At 56.7% G+C, this 18,194-nt stretch overlaps 1 protein-coding gene across 1 annotated transcript in view; it reads left to right on the forward strand.

Annotated features, from left to right (window-relative positions):
- VPS50 (VPS50, EARP/GARPII complex subunit) overlaps positions 1-17,947 on the forward strand; it is a 44,934-nt gene extending 26,987 nt beyond the window's left edge. The window contains exons 15-22 of the mRNA XM_027835923.1: positions 3,085-3,175; positions 4,844-5,023; positions 5,507-5,625; positions 6,274-6,380; positions 9,655-9,776; positions 10,865-10,945; positions 16,629-16,777; positions 17,492-17,947. Of these exons, the coding sequence (XP_027691724.1) occupies positions 3,085-3,175; positions 4,844-5,023; positions 5,507-5,625; positions 6,274-6,380; positions 9,655-9,776; positions 10,865-10,945; positions 16,629-16,777; positions 17,492-17,519 (877 nt within the window). The 3' untranslated portion in view covers positions 17,520-17,947. The remainder of the gene's footprint in view (positions 1-3,084; positions 3,176-4,843; positions 5,024-5,506; positions 5,626-6,273; positions 6,381-9,654; positions 9,777-10,864; positions 10,946-16,628; positions 16,778-17,491) is intronic.
- The last annotated feature ends 247 nt before the right edge of the window (positions 17,948-18,194 follow it).

The following is an 18,194-nucleotide window of genomic DNA, read 5'->3' on the forward strand; positions in this document are numbered from 1 at the left end:
AGGCCCCGTGTAGCTCCCCTTTTTGGGGTCGTCCGGATCGTTGTATTTGCAGGCGTTTTGATGGTCTTTTATCCTGCCTGGAGCCTGAGCCCAGCTTGGTCTTCGCACTTCTCATAGAGCCTGGTCGGACCCCAAGGCCCTCGTCCACTCTGGGTGTTTGCTTCTGGGCACTCGCCAGGGGGTCATCCCCGGGGGAAGGAAAGGAGAAGGGAATAAGCATTTAGTAAGTGCTGCTGTGTGCCGAGCACCGTGTTAAGAGATGTACAAACATTTTGCTATTGATGATTTCCCATTTTACAGTTGGGGAAACTGGGTGACTTACCCAGTGTCCCATAGCTAGGAAGCTGCTGGATTTGAACTCAGGCCTAGTGTTCTGTGCGCTGTGGCGCTCCCTAGCGGCCCAGCTCTGAAGTAAAGATCAGGACCCCCTGCTTCCACAGGAGGGCCGGGCATAGCCCTGGGGCTCCTACATGCCACACTTTTCCCTGTTGGGCTTGCTGTCGCCTAGAACCCCCAGATCTTTTTCAGATGACCCGCTATCTAGTCACGCCTTCCTCATCTTGTTCTGGGGATCTGGGTTTTAGACTGAAGTATACTTCTCTGCCTCGTGGCATTTTTTCTTGCTCGATTTGGTCCAGCATGTGAGCTTGTCCAAATCCTTCTGGATCTCGGACTCTGCAGGGTACCCGTCTGTGCCTCTCTCCAGGGCAGTGATAGAAGCATTAAACAAACATAATAATTCATTAATTGATAAAAAGCGGGCCATTCGCAGGGCCCTGGGGCACTGTGCTGGAGACCTCCTGCCTCACTGAGGTGGAGCCATCCAGAACCTCTTCTCGGCTGTTCAGTCAGTCAGGCGTGTCCCAATCTTTGTTGACCCCATTGGGGTTTTTCTCGGCAGAGATACTGGAGAGCTTTGCCATTTCCTTCTCCAGCCCATTTTACGGATGAGGAAGCTGAGGCAGAGAGTCAGCTAGTGGCAGGCCATTGAGGCCACGAGAGAACCGATTGAATTCTTTTTTAGCGCTGTGACCCTGGGCCAGACACTTCACTTCCGTTTGCCTCAGTTTCCTCCCTGGTAAAATGGGATAACAACAGCATGTATCTCGCAAGGGTTTTCATGAGGATTAAATGAGGTGACATTAGTAAGGCGCTTAGCACAGTGCTGGATGCACAGTAGGCATTCTGTAAAGGTTTATTCTTTTCCCTTTCCTAAAATCGGGGCACACGGAAGGTGTAGCATCTCTTGCTCTGCTGGGGCAGCGACCTTGTCCGGGAGAGATCTGGGGTCAGCCTGGAGTGGCTGGCTCTGGGGGATGGGTCCCTAAGGCCGACCCTCCCCTAAGCCTGGCCTAGAATCTGGTCGAGAATGCCAGGCCTGCCACCGGGCTCTGGGTCATCGCTGCTGCTGACCCGGCTGGAGCCGGATGACGAGAAAGCCTTGGTTTCTGCCCCCGCCCCGGCTGCATCTGTCCTCGATGGAGTCAGCTCCCTTTGCCTCCGTCTCTGCCAAGGCTGGGTGGTGGGCGGGTTCCCTCCTTTCTCCCTGCTGGCTTTCTCTGGCTTTTCGGTCTGTGGGACCCTCTTGATCCTTCCTCTGAATCCCCTGAGACTGGTGTGCAATGCCTGGCCTTCCTCTCTTCCTGCACAGCTTCTCCCCAGTGGTCAGTTTTTTCTTCTTTTCGGCTGTTTCTGCATCACCAGCCTCAGATGCCCACTGGGTCACTGTGGGTTGGCTCCCCACCTCGGGCCTTGCCCTTGGGGCACACCCCTGTCCCTTCTCATCTCTCCTTCCAGGGGCAGTCTGAGCCTCTCACCCATGCTGGCCCTCCACAAGCCCCCTTGGTGACCTTCACTGAGCCGAGGTCCTTCTCTGGGCCTTTTGCTGGGCCAGCGCTCATGAGGGAGTGTGGCAAGCAGGGGGTGTTGGCGGGGTTGGGGACGTGTTTAAGGGAGCAGAGGAGTCAGGAGGGGCTTCTGGGAGAATAGAACCCTTCCCCCCCCGTTCAAGGCTGACCCTCGGCCTTTTCTCAGAAAACTCCTGGACTGCCTGTCTTCTTGCCCTGGCTCACACTGGCCACCCCTGAGCAGGGGCCAGCCTTCCTTCGTTTCTGTCTGCTCGCGATGGCGCCTTGGGCTTCTGGCACTTTCTCTGCGCTTGGGAGGGATCAGCCTTTCCTGCCCTTCCCTGGAGCGAGTGGCTCAGGTGAACAGCCTGGGAGGCTCCCAGGGCTTTCCTGCCTCTGTTTCCCCAAGTGCTTTTTAAGACCAGACAAGCCTTCTTCTGTGTCATTGACAGATGGGAGCCAGCCTTCTGCCTGCGGCATTACCCCAGAGTGGCTGGTTAATCGGGCACCTGGGGACCTTGGATGGACAAGTCCAAGCCCTAGGTGTGCTTGCTGGGCCCTGTGGGCAGGAGGCGGGATGGGGACAGACAGGGGAGCTTGGGATGCCTGACCTCTGGGAGTGGATCCGTTGGGCTAATGAGTGCGTGCTTTGTGGAGGGTTTTCTCAGCATTGAACAGGAGAGGTTGAGCTGGAGGGCCCCTGGGAGGAAACTGAGGCCCAGAGAGGTTAAGCTCTTGCTCAGAGTCCCTCAGGATGCATTAGGAGGTAGGATTTGTGACTCGTTCCTGCCACCAGCATGGGTGGGCATGTGTGCAGTGCTAGCAGAGGAGGTGTCCACGGCGACCTGTGTGTCCCCGTTTGGGGCCACGCAGTGGAGCTGTTCTGGTGTGTGACCACCTTGTGCAGTGTGGGGCGGCCACATCTGCCACATAGTGTCAGCCTTGGGCTTGGGGGGGGTGTAATCCCGGCCCTTGTCACCTGGGGTGCAGGGGGAGTCAGGGGAGGCAGTCTGGAAGTCCCCCAGCCCCCAGGGCTCAGTGCTCACTGTCGTGGGCCCGCTGTGGATTGGACCTTGCCGTGGCTGCAGGTTCCCTTGTGCTAGGTGCTCCATCTGGGAGGCCACAGGTGTGGAAGGATGAGAGGAAGGAGGGAGCCCGTGACTCCCGCCCCGTGTCCCAGCCCAGCACGCTGTGCCCCGCCCCATGCCCGGCCCCAGCCTCTGGATCTGTGTTTCAGAACGCGCCTGGACGAGTTGAGGATGTTCCTGGAGAACGAGACGTGGGAGCTGTGCCCCGTGAAGTCGAGCTTCAGCATCCTGCAGCTTCACGTGAGGGTTTGCCTGCAGCTTGTAGACCTTTGCTCTCCACCCATCCCGGTGTGCCCGGGGCCTGTGTTTACAGGACCCCTTGGGAGCCCTCCGGACATCTCCTGGGCCTGCCTGGGGCCCAGCTCTCTGGAGGGCACTCCCTCAGACTCTTCAGGTGTTAGCACTCTGTGTGTCACCTGTGTAGACGTATGTGTGGACACCTGATCTGCCTCAGAGGATGTCAACCCCCCTCGATGGCGGGCAGGGCGTTGTCTCGGGCCCGTGCCCCCAACCTGTGGGCAGGCAGAGTAGGGGCCCGAGGCACATTCAGGGGGCATAGTTAGTGTGGCTCTGAGGTAGGTAGGGGAGGCCATGCCGTCCCCAGAGCCCGAGGATGCGTCTCTTGTCAGGGCTTGAAGAGAGGGCTGGCTGTCTGCTTGGGGGGTCACGAGAGCGTCTGCAGGTGTTTGAAGGGATGTCTGGTGGAGGGGTGACGTCCGCAGGGCCCCACGATAGAGGCCGAGGGGAGATGCCCAGCGTCCAGAGTGGCTGAGCTGCCTTGGGGGACCTGAAGCAGTGCGGATCATGGGGGCGTCTGCAGGGTACCTGGGGGGCCTCCTCCAGCTCTGTATCTGGGATCCCGGGTGCCCTTTCTTGATGGGGGTGTCCGGGCATTTTTACAAAGAGAAGCCCTCTTGTGAGAACCAGGGAGGGAGTGAAGGGCACGTGACAGGGACGGTGATGCTCCAGCCTTTCCTGTGCCTCACAGCTGGTGCCTCGCCCCCCCAGATCTGGGTCCTGGTCACTTGTGGCCATGGATGGACCTCCAGTGCACCCCCAGAGGTTGGGTGGGGAGCCCAGGTCTGAAGGGGGATCCCAGTAGAGTTTCAGATGGGCTCAGGGCGGGGCTGTTGATGGATGAGGGGGCCGGGGGAGCCCCATGCCTGGCCCACAGTGGGTGATTAGGAAATGGTGTCATCCTCTGAGTGAGTTGATGTATGCAAGGTCCAACCTTTTGAGAGCTGGCCGGCTCTGTGGCCCTCGTGAATGACGCCGGAGATGTAGGGGAGTCATCAGGTGGGGAGGAGTCGTCCAGAGGGGGCTTTCCCCAGGAGTCAGTGTGCCCATGGTGTAAACTGAGTCCTAAATGCCTCATTTTGGGTCTGAAAGGGCCAGACGTGTCACTGTGTGGGCTCGGCCTTTCATCCTGGGGTGAAAGTCGCCCCACGCATCCAGACTCCGGTCAGTTAGCAAACACTTAGTAGCACCTACTGTGTGCCAGGCAAGGAGAAGCAACCTCGGCCCACAGCTCTGGGCAAGTCAGCTCGAGATGGCCGAGCGACGGCCGAGGAATGAGGGAGGCTGGGGAAGGTGTCAGATGCGCAGGCCTGAGCAGCCGCCAGACAGTGGCACTCCAGGTGTGGCACTCACCTTGTGGGCACGGGGGCCACCGTCTGGGTCTCGAGCCCAGCAAGGAGTGAGGGTGCGGCAGGGTGGGTGTTTGTAGAGTCTGGCCCAGGGCCGGTCAGTGGCTGCCCTGGGTGAGAAGCCTGTGCTCCGCTGGGCCCCTTTGGGGCTCTCTTGTCTGGAGGGTGCTGAGAGCCAGCCCCAGCGGGCGGGAGGGGGCCCAGCACCCTGGGGCCAGGGGTGGCCAGTACCAGTGGTGACGAGCCCTGCATCTGTGCTCAGGAATTTAAGTTCATGGAGCAATCCCGGTCCCCGTCCGTGTCCCCCAGTAAGCAGCCTACCTCTGCAGCGTCCTCGACAGCTGCCACCTTGTTTGAACAGTACTGCAGCGGAGGGAACCCCTTTGAGATTCAGGCCAACAGCAAAGACGAGGAAACCGAAGACGTCCTGGCTTCCAACGGGGTGCGTTTGGGCACTGGCCCAGGGTGCCTGCGTGGGGAGCGGGGTGGGGAGCGTGCGGGGCACTGGTTTGAGGGTTTACCAGGAGCTTCCTGTCTCTGGGCCCATTGGAGCCTCCCAGCCTCTCCCCGCCCCCCCTGCCAGCCCCTTGGTGCAGTAGGGCTAGGATTCAGACTTGGGGCGTCCAGCTCCATGGTCTGCTTCTGCCCAGAGTGGATGAGCAAGAGGAGGCCTCGCTCCCTTTCTTCTCCCCTCCTCCCCTCCTCCCTCCCTCCTCCCCTCCTCCCTCCCTCATTCCCTCTCCCTCCCGCCCCCCCACTTTGTCCTTTCCGCTAAACTCTGACCCAGCGGGGCTCCCTGGGCTGGCGGGGGGTTAGAGTTAGGTTTGGCTTTTGGGGTGGAGAGGGGTGAGGCCATGGAGCAGCGGGGCGCCTCACGGTCGTGGCCAGAGCCTGCCCTCAGTCTGCACGCTCTCTGCCCCCTTAGTATGAGTCAGACGAACCTGAGAAGAGCGCATACCAAGACTATGACAGCGACAGCGATGTCCCCGAGGAGCTAAAGCGAGACTTCGTGGACGAGCAGACCGGGGACGTCCCTGTGAAAAGGTGACTGCCTGTGCCTCGGCAGGAGTGTGGTACGGGCTGGGACTGGGTGCGAATCCTGCCACAGGCACAGGCACTGGCTCTGTGACTTGGGGCTGGGCCTCAGTTTCCCCTTTTCAAAATGGGCCTGATGTTGACCCCCCTCTCGAGGCCGTTGTTGGGGTGCGGTAGGAGAACGTGCATCCAGGCTGCTTAGTCAGGCACTGTCTTCCATGTTTGTGGGGTGTAGCCGGGGAGAGGGATCCTCGAGGGGCCGCTGCTTAGGAGCAGATGGGGACTTGGTGGTGGTGGGTATCCCAGCTGCAGCCACAGAGGAGGAATGTCCTCCAGCTGCTTGGGATCCTGAGAGATCCTGGTGGGGCCTGAGAGATCCACCCGGAAACCCGCCTGTCGCAGGACTGCCAGCTCGATGCTTGGTACTGCCTCCCATGGGCACCTGTCGCAGGGTGTGGGGGTCCAGTGGTCAGACCTGGCTCTCTGTGGCTGGGACGGTCCTTGGTAGAACCCTCCCCCTCCCCCTCCCCCTCCTCCCTCCTCCTCCCCCTCCTCTCTCCCTCCTTCCCTCCCTCCTCTCCATCTTGTCTCTCTCCTTCCTCCGTCTCCTCTTGCTCTCCTAACTCGCACTCTCTGCCTTCTCTCTCTTTATCTCAGTGTTTCCCGAGAAACGCTAAGGAGCCGAAAGAAATCAGATTATAGCTTGAACAAAGTCAACGCTCCCATCCTGACCAACACTACCCTGAATGTCATTCGACTGGTTGGTGAGTTGGAGTGGGTCAGTGGTATGGGGAGGCTGGGCTGCTGCCTGGCCTGGCCCTCTTCCTGGTGGTCAGAGAGCCAAGGAATGATCCTGAGGAGCCCTGGGGGCCCGGGGGCCCTGGGGATGTGTCTTGTTGGCTTCTGCCAGCCGTGCGCCTTCCATCCCACCAGCTGCCACCCCCTTTTGGCCTTCTGGGGTTCTTCAGGTCAGGGGTCGAGGGTCTCCCCTGCAGAAGGCCTGCGGCCGAGTGAGAGCCCAGACGTTGGGCACCATCCCATGGGGGTGGCCTCCTGGGGCTCAGGGTGGGTAGCTGGCCAGGCCTTGAGGAGTGGTCAGTGCAGCGGTGATTCATGCTGGTTGTCACGGGTCAATGCTCCTGTCCCGTCCCTGATGTGGCAGCGCGAGGCCGTCACCTTCTGTGTCTGTGGGATTTCAGGACCGGGTGACCTGCCTGACTTCTGGACCTCGATTCCTGGCCCTGGAGGGGCAGTGGTGCCCCCGGGCACAGAGGGATGGCGGCTCTGCGAGGCGGGCCCTCCCCCTTCTGTGTGTGATGCGCCTGTTCGGCATTTGTGTTTCCCGTCTGCCTTGATCTCCCAGGGGAGAAGCGTAATTGATGCTTGTTGGCTGGTTGAGCGATCGATTGATTTTATGCTTCCAAAGCCAAGGAGGAGCGGAGGGGAACATGTCTTCTCTGTCTTCATCGTGGTCCCCACAAGAGCTGGCCCTCCCCTTTCCTTCACGTGCTCGTTCCTTGTGTCCCCTGACAGTGTGCATTCAGGGTTCTTGTGCGTCACTGGCTGCCGCTGACCTCGCGCCCTGGTCCGTCCTGGTCTGTGTCCCCTTGACCTTTTTCTCCCTGAGGTCACCTGTTGCTGTTTGGGCGTCACAGCGCCTTGTCAGGGTGTCAGTGTTTAGGACCCCTCTGTCTTGTGACCTCGGAAATCTGGCCTCCAGAAGTCTGGGGCTTGTGTGACCCCAGGTCCAGCTTTCCTTTCCTGGTTGGTACCCCTGTCCCCAAAGCAGACTCACTTCGTAGGCCACAGTGAAATAGCACAGAGATGCCCTGAATAGGGGAAGCCCGCCCAGCCGCCGGGCCTCGTCACCCCCTTCACCTCGTGTCGCCCACCTCGGTCCCACCATTTGTGCTTAAAGTGGCACAGACCCGGCCTGGGTCTTTCAGAGGAGAGCAGGACCCACACAGAACTGGGGGAAGAAAGGCATTTTGGAACATCGGAGTTTGGGGCTGTTGAGACGCTTCTCACTGCCTTGGAAATGAGTCTGCCTTGACATGGTGGGAACGCTCCTCTCCTGTATGCCCACGCTCCTTCGCGTCGGCCCGTGGCCCTCGGCGGGGTTTGCTCCGGTGCCAGCCTTGGCTGCCGATGATGGCATGATTGCAGGAAATTGGCGAGGGAAGCCGCCGTGTCTCTGTAGCCCTTGAAGTGGCCGGTATTGGGCGCGATTGGTCCTTGGTACAAAGAGTGCGGCTGGAAAGCCAGGTCACCAAAGCCCTCGGGGGTGCAGGCATGTACCCCTGTGCACATGCACGCTGTTTGCCATCATCATGAACCATGCCGAGAGGTAACTGCAGAAGAGCGCGTTTTCCTACGTAGGCCTTAAGAGAGAGCGGCCTTTTGGTGGCACTCATTATTCTGACACCCCCTATGTTGTGCTCTTAAACGCTGTCATCTTCAGCCCCTCAGAGCTCCCCTGAGGTGATCTCTCTGGGCCAGCCTGGCCAGGCCTGGAGCAGCATCCCTGCCCCACAGAAGTCCGTGTTCTTCCATGGGGGGTCAGGGTGGCTTTTGGGTTCCCCAGGGAGCTGGACGCCAACGAAGGCCAAAACAGAGACTGGTGCCCAGCATCCTGCTCCCTTCCTGAGTGGGAGGCCCTCTTTTGGGGGGGGATGCCTTGGAGGCTCTCAGGCACTGGCTGGTGGGTGAGAGAGGGGTGCTGCTACGGAGATCCCAGGATGCCTGAGGGTGAAGCGCCGTTCCCAGAGGGGACGTTTTACCTTGATTTCTGAGCAGGGAAAAATGCATCGAGGTGAAGAGAGAGTGTGTGGAGGGGTGAGAGGTCTGGGCCTCACTGTCCTCATCCGTAAAATGGGGGAGTCGGCCCGGCGGATGCAGTCTGCTCCCTCCCCTGTTCTGGGCCTGTCCCGGTTATCATTTCTGCGCACAAACTTCCTGCTATCTGGGGAGCTGCCCTTGTTGGTGGCCCCCACCTCTGCCCCAAGGATCTCAGCTGTCAGTGAGGTTTGGGGGCTGCTGAGCCCTGGGGTGGAGGACCCAAGACCTGTGCTTGGCTCCTGCCCTGAAGGAAGAGGGTCCTGACTCAGGGGCTCTGCAGGGCTGCCCCGCCCGCATGGACGGCTTCCTTTGTGAGAACTGGGCTCTCCCCAGGAAGTAGCTAATTTGGGGGTGCTCAGGTCAGCTCAACAGCATTTATTCAGTTTTATTTTTAGAAAGATACAATTTATTATGAAGTTTAAAAAAGGTTAGTTTTTTAACAAACAGAAATCTCTTTTCTTCCCCTGCCCCAGTCCCTGCAACAGAAGCGCTCCCTCCTGTCCTGGGTCCTGAGGCCGCTTCCCTCTGAAGGCTCGGTCCTGGGCTGCGGGCATGGGGCTTGGACCTCAGGCCTTGTCGAAGGGCTGCGTCTGGCTCTGCGCCTTGACTCTTGGGCGCTTTACAGAAGTCCATGGCGGTCTAGTGTGAGGTCTTCCCGTTCAGGGAACGGCTCTTTGGGCCCTGGGGGCCCGGCACCCCTTCTGTGCTCAGCTGTCTTCTCTGCATTCCCGTGCTTGCGTTACCTCATCTGTAAAATGGGGCCATCTGAGCACCTCCCTCCAGGGTGGTGGGGAGACTCGCGTGAGGCCCGGCACAGGCTAGGGCTTCATCCACACTTGTTTCCTTCCTCCTTGCCTCTGAGGAGGAGGAGATGCGCGTTCCCGCAGCTCTTTTCTCCCGCTGGGTGGGCGCTGGGATCACGATTTCCCCTGGTCCAAGGACAGAGATCAGTGAGAGCTGGAAGTTGTGTCAGGCCGGCGCAGGAGGGCGCGTGCAGCCCCCACCCCCATTTTGTAGAGGAGAAAACGAGGTCAGGGCGGTGGGGACTTAGCCGAGGCCGCTCAGAGCTGTGGCCAGAGCCCTCTGCTCCTTGGCACCCTCCTGAAGAAGGCATTTCTGGTATGCGGGCGGCCTCCTCTGGGGGCATGGAGGGGAGGGTCTGAGCGTCAGGGCCTTGACGGGGCCTGGCCTTCCTTGCAGGGAAATACATGCAGATGATGAGCATGCTGAAGCCCATCGCCTTTGACGTGGTCCACTTCCTGTCTCAGCTGTTTGACTACTACCTCTACGCCGTCTACACCTTCTTCGGCCGTAACGACTCGGTGAGTCTGGCCAGTCACGGGCAGGTGATGTGGGGAGCCAGATGCGCCCGTGTGTGTGTGGGGGTTGAAGGGGGTGGCCGAAGGCCTGCAGCCGTCTCCCCCCGGGGCCAGGACAAGAGAGGCCAGCAGGAGAAGGCCCTGCGTACTGTGCCCTTCCTGCAGCGCGGACTGGCCGTGCAGTGTGTGTGTGTGTGTGCATGTGTGTGCTTGTGCATGTGTGGTATATGTATTGTGTGTGTGTGTGCGCGCATGCATCTGTGGGTGGGAGTGTGTATGTAGGGCATATGTATTGTGTGCATGTGTGGTATATGTATTATGTGTGTGTGTGCACGTGCATCTGTGTGTGTGTGTGTGTGTGTGTAGGGAGTATGTATTGTGTGCATGTACGTACTTACCCATGTGGGAGGTATGATTGTGTGTGCATGTGTGCTATATGTATTATGTGTTTGTGTGTGCTCCTTTGTGTGTGTGTGCACACTCCTATGTGTGTGTGTGTGTGCGCACGTGTGTCTGTGAGTGGGAGTGTGTGTGTGTATGTGTGTGTAGGGCATATGTATTGTGTGCATGTGTGTACTTACACATGTGGGAGGTCTGATTGTGTGTGCATGTGTGGTATGTGTGTCATGTCTGCATGTGGTGTATGCTCCTGTATGTGTGTGTGTGTGTGTGCTCACGTCTGTGAGTGGGAATGTGTATATGTGTGTGGGGCACATATATTGTGTGCATGTGTATACTTATGCGTATGGGAGGTATGCTTGTGTGTGCATATGTGTTATATGCACATGTGTGTGCTTGTGTATATGTGGCATGTGTATTGTGTATGTGTGTGGTACATGCTCTTCTGTGTTTGTGTGTGTGTGTGTGTGGTAGCCCCTCTTCTCCCGTCCCCGGTCAGCCTCACTGTGTCCTCCCACCCCTCCCCAGGAGTTCCTGCGCTCGTCTGTGTGTGAGCGTGTGTGTCTGGGCGCCTGCAGCAGGACTGGGGCCCATCTCTCGGTGTCCCCTGGCCCGGGGCCTCTCGGGGGCTCCTGAGGAGCCGTGTGTGCATGTGCACATGTGTGACCAGCATGGCCTCGCTCTCTTTTCAGCTGGAGTCGACGGGTCTGGGCCTGAGCAGCAGCCGCCTACGGACGACGCTGAACCGGATCCAGGAAAGCTTGATCGACCTGGTAAGGGGCGCCAGGAGGCGGTGTCTGCTCCACAGGAGTGGGTGGGGGTCGCTCTGACAGACTTTCCGAACGTCGGCCTGGACGGGCTCTTGCCTCTGGGGTTGGGCCTAATGGGCATCGCTGAACCCGAGCCGTCTTTTGGGAGCCTTCTCGAGTGGAATGTTCCCTGCGGTCATCCCTCGCGTTTCCAAAGCCCTCAGGCCAGGAGTGTCGGGGGTCTCTGTCCCCATTTTACAGGTGAGAGAGCTGAGGCCCAGGCTGGTGGGGCTCAGGAGCAACGGTGCCCTCCCCACACTGACCTCTCTCGCCTGGAATACAGCTTGGATGGGCTGCCAGGCCACATGCTGGGGCGCTACCCTTGTTTATGTGGGTTGGAGCTGAGAGGGGCCAGCCAGGTGCTGCCCCTTAGGCAGTGGGGAGGCTCAGGAGCTGGAAGCCTCCCTCCCAGGCCTCGGTTTCCTTATCTGTCTGAGCAGGGTGTGCAGGCCCTTGGGCCAAGGGCGGGGAGGGCCTTGGAGGGCACCATAGCACTACTGAGGAGCCACTCTGCAGTCTCAGGCGGGGCTGTGTTTTCTGGTTGCCGTCTACACAGTCTGTTAAAAGGGCCTTTGGGGGCATCTCTGCCTCTAGACCAAGTGAGCTATGTGCTTAGGATCCGGCCCCCCCAGCTCCCCTGGCAGTGCGTGTGGTTGGCAGGGCCAGGGGCTGGAGAGGGGCTTCTCTGTGTCCGTCCTCGGCGGCCTGTGCACGCTCGGGGCCCCCTCCTCCTTTTCTGCCCGATGCCCAGCCTGTGGTGGACCGATGGATTACTGCCTCTCTCTCTGCATCCCTGCCCAGGCTCTGCCTACTCCCTTCCGGGACTGGCCTCCTTCGCATCCTTGAGGGATCTCTGAGCAGCGAGGTCACAGGTCGTGATCTGGGGTGAGGCTGACCTCTTATCAAGCCTCTTGTCTAATGAGCCTGGCATCTGCAGGACCGTCAGGTCCCGCCAGACTTTTTTTTACCGACTGTCTAGAAAGAAAATGCCCCTTCGCTGGGTGCTGCCCTGAGGCCTCTAGAATCATACTGGGTCACTGTGTTGGTCAGATCCCTACGTCTGTCAAAGCCATTTGTCTTTCTGGACAGTCCTCCTGCTTCTGCCATCTCCCTGGACGTCACTTTGTCCAGCTCTTCCTAGGCCCCTCTGAAACCATCCCCATCATCATTTCTTACTGTAGTATCTCATTACCTTCCCAGGCCACAGCTTGTTCAGCCAGGGCCAGTGGATGAACGGCCCTGCACATTCTGCAAAAAGAGCCGCTGTACCTCCCTTTCATTGGAATTGGCTCACACACTCAGATGGGTAAAGAAATCTGTGTTACCCTACAGGAAAATAGGAGGGAAAGGGGATAAGAGAAGGCTAGGGGGGCCAAGAAGAGAGGGCAGATTGGGGGAGGTAAAAGTCAGAAGCAAAGCACTTTTCAGAGTGGATGGAGTGAAAGAGAGAGAGAGAGAGAGAGAGAGAGAATGGGATAAATGGGCAAATAGGATTTAGGAAATACACTGATTATAACTGTGAAAAAATATTTACAGCAAGGTTCTCTGATAAAGGCCTCATTTCTCAAATATGTAGAGAACTGAGTCAAATTTATAGAAATAAGAGCCATTCCTCAGTGGTCAAAGGTAGTTTTCAGATGAAGTAAGATGGAAAAACAGGTAGTTTTCAAACGAAATCATCAAACTATCCATAGTCATGTGAGAAAATGCTCTAAATCACTACTGATTAGAGAAAGGCAAATTAAAACGACTCTGAGGTACCACATCACACCTATCAGATTGGCCAGCATGACAAAACAGGAAAATGATAAATGTTGGAGAAGATATGGGAAAACTGGAACACTAATGTACTGTTGGTGGAGTTGTGAAATGATCCAATCATTCTGGAGGATAATTTGGATCCCCAAAAGGATAAAAATGTGCAGACCCTTTAATCTAGCAATACAACTTCTAGGTCTACGTCTCAAAGCGATAAAAAAACAAAAAAAGAAAAAGGACCTATGTGTACAAAAATATTTATAGCAGCTTTTCTTGTAGTGGCAAAGAATTGGATATTGAGGGGATGCCCATCAATTGGGGAATGGCTGATCAAGTGTTAGACGGTTGTGATAGAATACTATTGTGTTATAAATGACAAGCAGGATGCTCTCAGAAAAACCTGGAAAGACTTCCATGAACTGATACAGAATGAAATAAGTAGAACCAGGAGAACACTGTGCACAGTAACAGCAATATTGTACAATGATCAACTGTGAATGTCTTAGCCATTGTCAACAGAGCTGATGATCCAAGACAATTCTGAAGGACTTGTGACAAAAAATGCTCTCTAGGGGGCAGCTAGGTGGCGCAGTGGATAGAGCACCGGCCCTGAAGACAGGAGGACCTGAGTTCAAATCTGCCCTCAGACCAAACACTTGACACTTACTAGCTGTGTGACCCTGGGCAAGTCACTTAACCCCAGTTGCCTTTAAAAAAAAAAAAATGCTCTCCATCTCCAGAGAAAGAACTAATGGTGTCTCAGTGCAGATCGAAGCAGACTTTCTCTTTATTTTTCTGGGGTTTTTTTGTCCGTGTTTTCTTTCACAACATGACTAACATGGAAATATCTTTTGCGTGACTGCGCATGTATAACCTGTGTCAAATTGTTTACTGTCTTTTGGAGGAGGGAGGTGAGGGAAGCAGAGAGGGAAAAAATTTGGAAATCAAAAATTTTTTTAAAAGAATGTTAAAATTGAGCCTCCTTCTAACCTGCCATCTGTCTGATCACTCCTGCTCAGTCTTCTGGGCTGGACCTTCATCCAGGTACGCTCCCACTAACTGGGGGTGTCCTCTACAACTGTCCTGGGCTACAAAGAGAAACAGGGGCCACCAAACTGGACAGAAGCATCCCTGTCAGGTGTATGTTGACTTAGAAAACCACATTAACTTTAGCTATGTTCTATTGCATTTTTATTTATTTTGTTAAATATTTCCTAATTAATTTTAACCTGGGTGTACCTCTGCTTTATACTATTTCTCTTGGTGGTCTCATCAGCTCCCATGGATTCATTTATGCAGATGATTCCCAGGTCTATTTATCCAGCCTTAACCTCTCTGCCAACCTCCTATCTCACATCTCACTATCTTTCAGGTATCTCAAACTTGATGTCCAGTACACATCTTACACTCAGTATGTCCAAAACAGACCTCATTCTCTTACTGTAAACCCTTCCCTGCTCCTATTTTCCCTATTACTGTCATGGACACCCCTATTCTCCCAGTCCCCCAGGCTCACAACTAGAAGTCACCCTAGACTCCTCACTCTCTCACTCCCCTGATCCAAGATGGTGCCAAGGCCTGTCATTTTCACTTCTACAGCAACTTTTGTTGATTTCACCTTTCCCCTATCTCTGGTCAATTTCATCTCTGCAGCATCCCTGGTTGATTTCGCCTCTGCAACATCTCATGCTGATTTCACCTCTGCAGCATCTTTTGTCTATTTCCCCTTTGCAACATCTCTTTTTGGACCCTGCCACTCCACTGGGGCAGGCCCTTATCTCCTCACCCCTGGACTGTTGCCGTAGTTGCTGGGAGGTCTGCCTGCCTAGAGTCTCTCTCCCTTCCAATACATCCTTCATTCAGCCACCAAAATGATTTTTGTAAAGTTCAAATCTGACCATGTTACGCATGTCCCTACTCAGTCAACTCCAGCAGCTCCCTGTGGCCTCTGAGGGCAAGTACAAACTGGGCTGTTGGGCATTCAAAGTCCTTTTTAACCTGCCACCTTCCACTTCTCTAGTCTCCTTACCCCTTCCTCCCTGACACACATTTCTTTCATCCAGTGACACTGGCCTCCAAGCTTGTCCTCACACAGGACCCTCTGTCTCCCAAATCTAAGCATATTCCTTGGCTGCCTGGAATGATCTTCCTCCTTGTCTCCACCTCCTGGCTCCCTGGACTTCCTTCAGGTCCCCCCCTTCCTGGTCCTCTTCAATCTGGGTGCCTTCTGTCTGAGACTCTCCCCAGTTCAGTAGCTCACCTCTAGCCTGTCTGTCCATAGATGTTTGCATGGCTTTTTCCCCACTAGAGGGAAAGCTCCTCGTGGGCAGGGACTGTCGTCTGTCTTTCTTTGTATCCCCAGGGTTGGCAGGGTGCCAGGCAAACACTAGGTGATTAATAGATGCTTGTGGCCTTGACTTCCCTTTTTGTTAGGCAGTGACCTTTCATCCTGAGGCTGGGTCCCTTTGGCCAGGTTGCTTCCCAGTCTTACTGTTAATTTCTGTCAAATAGTGTATCACCCTCCCAGTGTTGTTGTTATGCTTGGGTTTACCAAACCCTGCTCCCATTTTCTCCTTTTCAGATTTCTTTAAAAGCTGAATCTCTTATCTGGCTCCTCCATTTGCTTGTTGCATTGAGCCTAACATTGATTGGGAGTCAGAGGACCCGAGTTCAAATTCTGGCCTTGCAGATTACTGAGCAGATAGCAGGAATGGCCCTGGAAGGGATGAGGAGGACCTAGGGCAGTTCAGGGTGTGTGCCGGGGTTATGGTTCCCTGAGGAACCTGCACGAGTCACTCACCACCGCCTGTTCTGGGCCCCAAAGCACTCTGTGGGCAGCTGTCTCAACCTCCTCTTTGGGGCATGGCTTGGGACAGGGTGGGCCCAGGCCAGCTGCTGGTGGGGGCAGAGGAGCCAACTTGGGAGTCTCAGAGGAGATTTTATTGCGCGTGTTTAAGAGAACAGGTGGATCAGGTTTGTGGTAGTAGTAAGTGAGTCGCCAGTGAAACCATTCCAGACGTTGGATGTCCCTCGCCTCGGGCTTCTTCTCTCCTCTCCCACGGGCTCATCTCTCCTGGTGTGATGCCTGGGCAGCAGATCCTTTGTGGGGCCCACCACCCCTGGCTTCTCCTCTTCCCAAGCCCATAGCCCAGGTTCGTCTTGGGCCTTCCTCTGGCTCATAGCTCCCAACTGGCCTTTGAAAAGGGGACTTCGTCTTGAGGGCAGGCGACCCCAGGGACGCCTTTGGGCCTAGCCTGGACAGGCCATTGTGCAGAGGGTGTGCAAAGGGTGCAGGCGACCCCCAGCCAAAGGGAGCTCTGCCCTTGACCCCTGGGCATTCATGCAGACTCAGAGTGGGCACTTCCCTCCTCTTACGGGCTTCTGAGACTCCTCCTCCAGGAAGCCTTCTCTGACCACCCTCACCCCACCCCTACTTAGTAGTGCCTTCTTTATTTTCATATTCCTGTCTTTACTGCTTGGTGTCTTCCACACACTCCTTCCCTCCCCTCTGTGGCTGTGTCTCAGTCTCTCTCCCCTTCCCCCCCGTTTCTCTCTCTCTCTCTCTCTCTCTCTCTCTCTCTCTCTCTCTCTCTCTCTCTCTCTCTCTCTCTCTCTCACACACACACACACACACACACACACACACACACACACACACACACACACCTGCCAGCATCCATCCCAACGAGTCAGGCGTGGTGCTCTCTGCACCTGATCCCGGGTGGCAGCTGCTGAGCTGAGAAAGATGCTGCTGCTGTGGAATGTCTGGGAAGAGAACCCCTGTTTCTCCTCTTTGACATTTGACACGCGCCCCAGGGGGGTCGGGCCTGGACCTTGGCTGGCCCCAGGAAGGGCCCTGAGGTGTGGTGGTGGGCTTTTCTTCTTTCAGGAGGTTTCCACGGACCCCCCAGGTGCCCTCACAGCAGGCGAGGAGAGGAAGGAGAAGGTTCCGAGTCCACACCTCAGTCGCCTTGTGGTCCTGACGTCCGGGGACACGCTATACGGGCTGGCAGAGAGGGTCGTGGCCACGGAGTCCTTGTAAGTGCCTCGGGGAGCCTTGTGTCGGCGGCCCCCCCCCGTCATCCTCCCGCGGGCCGTGGCGGGCGTCCAGGGTCCACTCGGTTGGAGCCAGCGGCTGGCCGGATCTCTGCCTCGCTGCTCCAAGCCTGAGCCGCCGTTTCTGCTTTTCTATGGAGGGTTCTCTGGATTCCCCCGGGAGGGAGCATGGCCAGCCTCATGCTGAAGTGGGGAGGACCTTGGATTGTCCCTAAAGGTCTTTGTTACCAGAGATACTGCCAGCGTCCTCCCGGGAGCCTCGCCCCAGCTGAGCGCCGGCCCCAGACAGACGCAGAGACCTTGGCCCATTCTCGTGGCTGCGATGTCTGTCCCCTTTCTTCTCCACACCCCCAACTGCAGCTGTTGCCTTGGGAGTGCTTTCATATTTGTGTTTCCCTCAATGAATGGGGGCTTCTTGGAGGCAGGGACAGTTTTCCCAAGGCCCAGCACAGTGCATGGCACATGCATAGTAGGTGCACAGTTGTGAAAGGGCTGATTTCGTTACTGTGCTCCTGGGAGGTTATCCGTTGGTCAGTCATAGCTCTCGGTTGGCCTCTGAAAGTGGGGACCCCCAGGATGCCTTTGGACTGGACTGGACAGCCTGGTGCATGCAGAAGGTGTGCAGAGATCTCAGGCTCCCCCCAGCCAGAGGGAGCGCTCTCCCCTCTCCAGGGCCGGGCGTTGGTCATTTTTCAGGTGGGAAACATGGTGTGTGTCAGCTTGAAGAGCCGACCTGGGGCCACAAACATGGAGAACAACCCAAGCCAAGCAGCCAGGCCTGTTTTCAGTTTAGTTTTCCCACAACCTTTTAAGTCTACACCAAGTAACACGGAGTGATTTTGCGAGGGTGCTCACAGCGGGGTGTGGCCAGGAGAGGTCCTCTGTGCTGGCTTCTGAGAAGTGCGTGTGGGGAACAGCCAGTGCAAAGATCTGGAGGGAGGAAACAGGATCAGGTACAGAGGCAGCCCTGGCCCAGGCCAGCAGAGCCTGGAAACGGAAGGTGGGTTTTCAAGGCCCCTCCCCGGGCTTCCTGGCGGGGAATGGTTCTCTTTGTCATCCCTCTGGAGACCCTGGCCTTTCTCCATTTATTCTTTTCTTCTGCAACATCCTCTTCCTCTTCCTTCTTTTGCCCCTCCCCCCTCCTTCCACTCCTTCCACCTCTTCCCCCTCCTACCCCCCTGGCCCGTCTCCCTCCTCCTCCCCCCACTTTCCCCCTCCCCCCTCCTCCCTTCTCCCTCTCCCTGCCCCTCCTTCCACTCCTTCCTCTTCCCTCCTCCCCCTCCCTCTTCTCCCTTGGCCCTTCTCCCTCCTCCCTCCTTCCTCTCCCCTTTCCCCCTCCCTCCTCCCTCCCTCCTCCTCCCCCCTTCCCCCCCTCCTCCCTTCTCCTTCTCCCTCCCTC

This window comes from Vombatus ursinus, unplaced genomic scaffold (genome assembly GCF_900497805.2).
Source record: "Vombatus ursinus unplaced genomic scaffold, bare-nosed wombat genome assembly UNPS02014817.1, whole genome shotgun sequence".
Taxonomy (NCBI): domain Eukaryota; kingdom Metazoa; phylum Chordata; class Mammalia; order Diprotodontia; family Vombatidae; genus Vombatus; species Vombatus ursinus.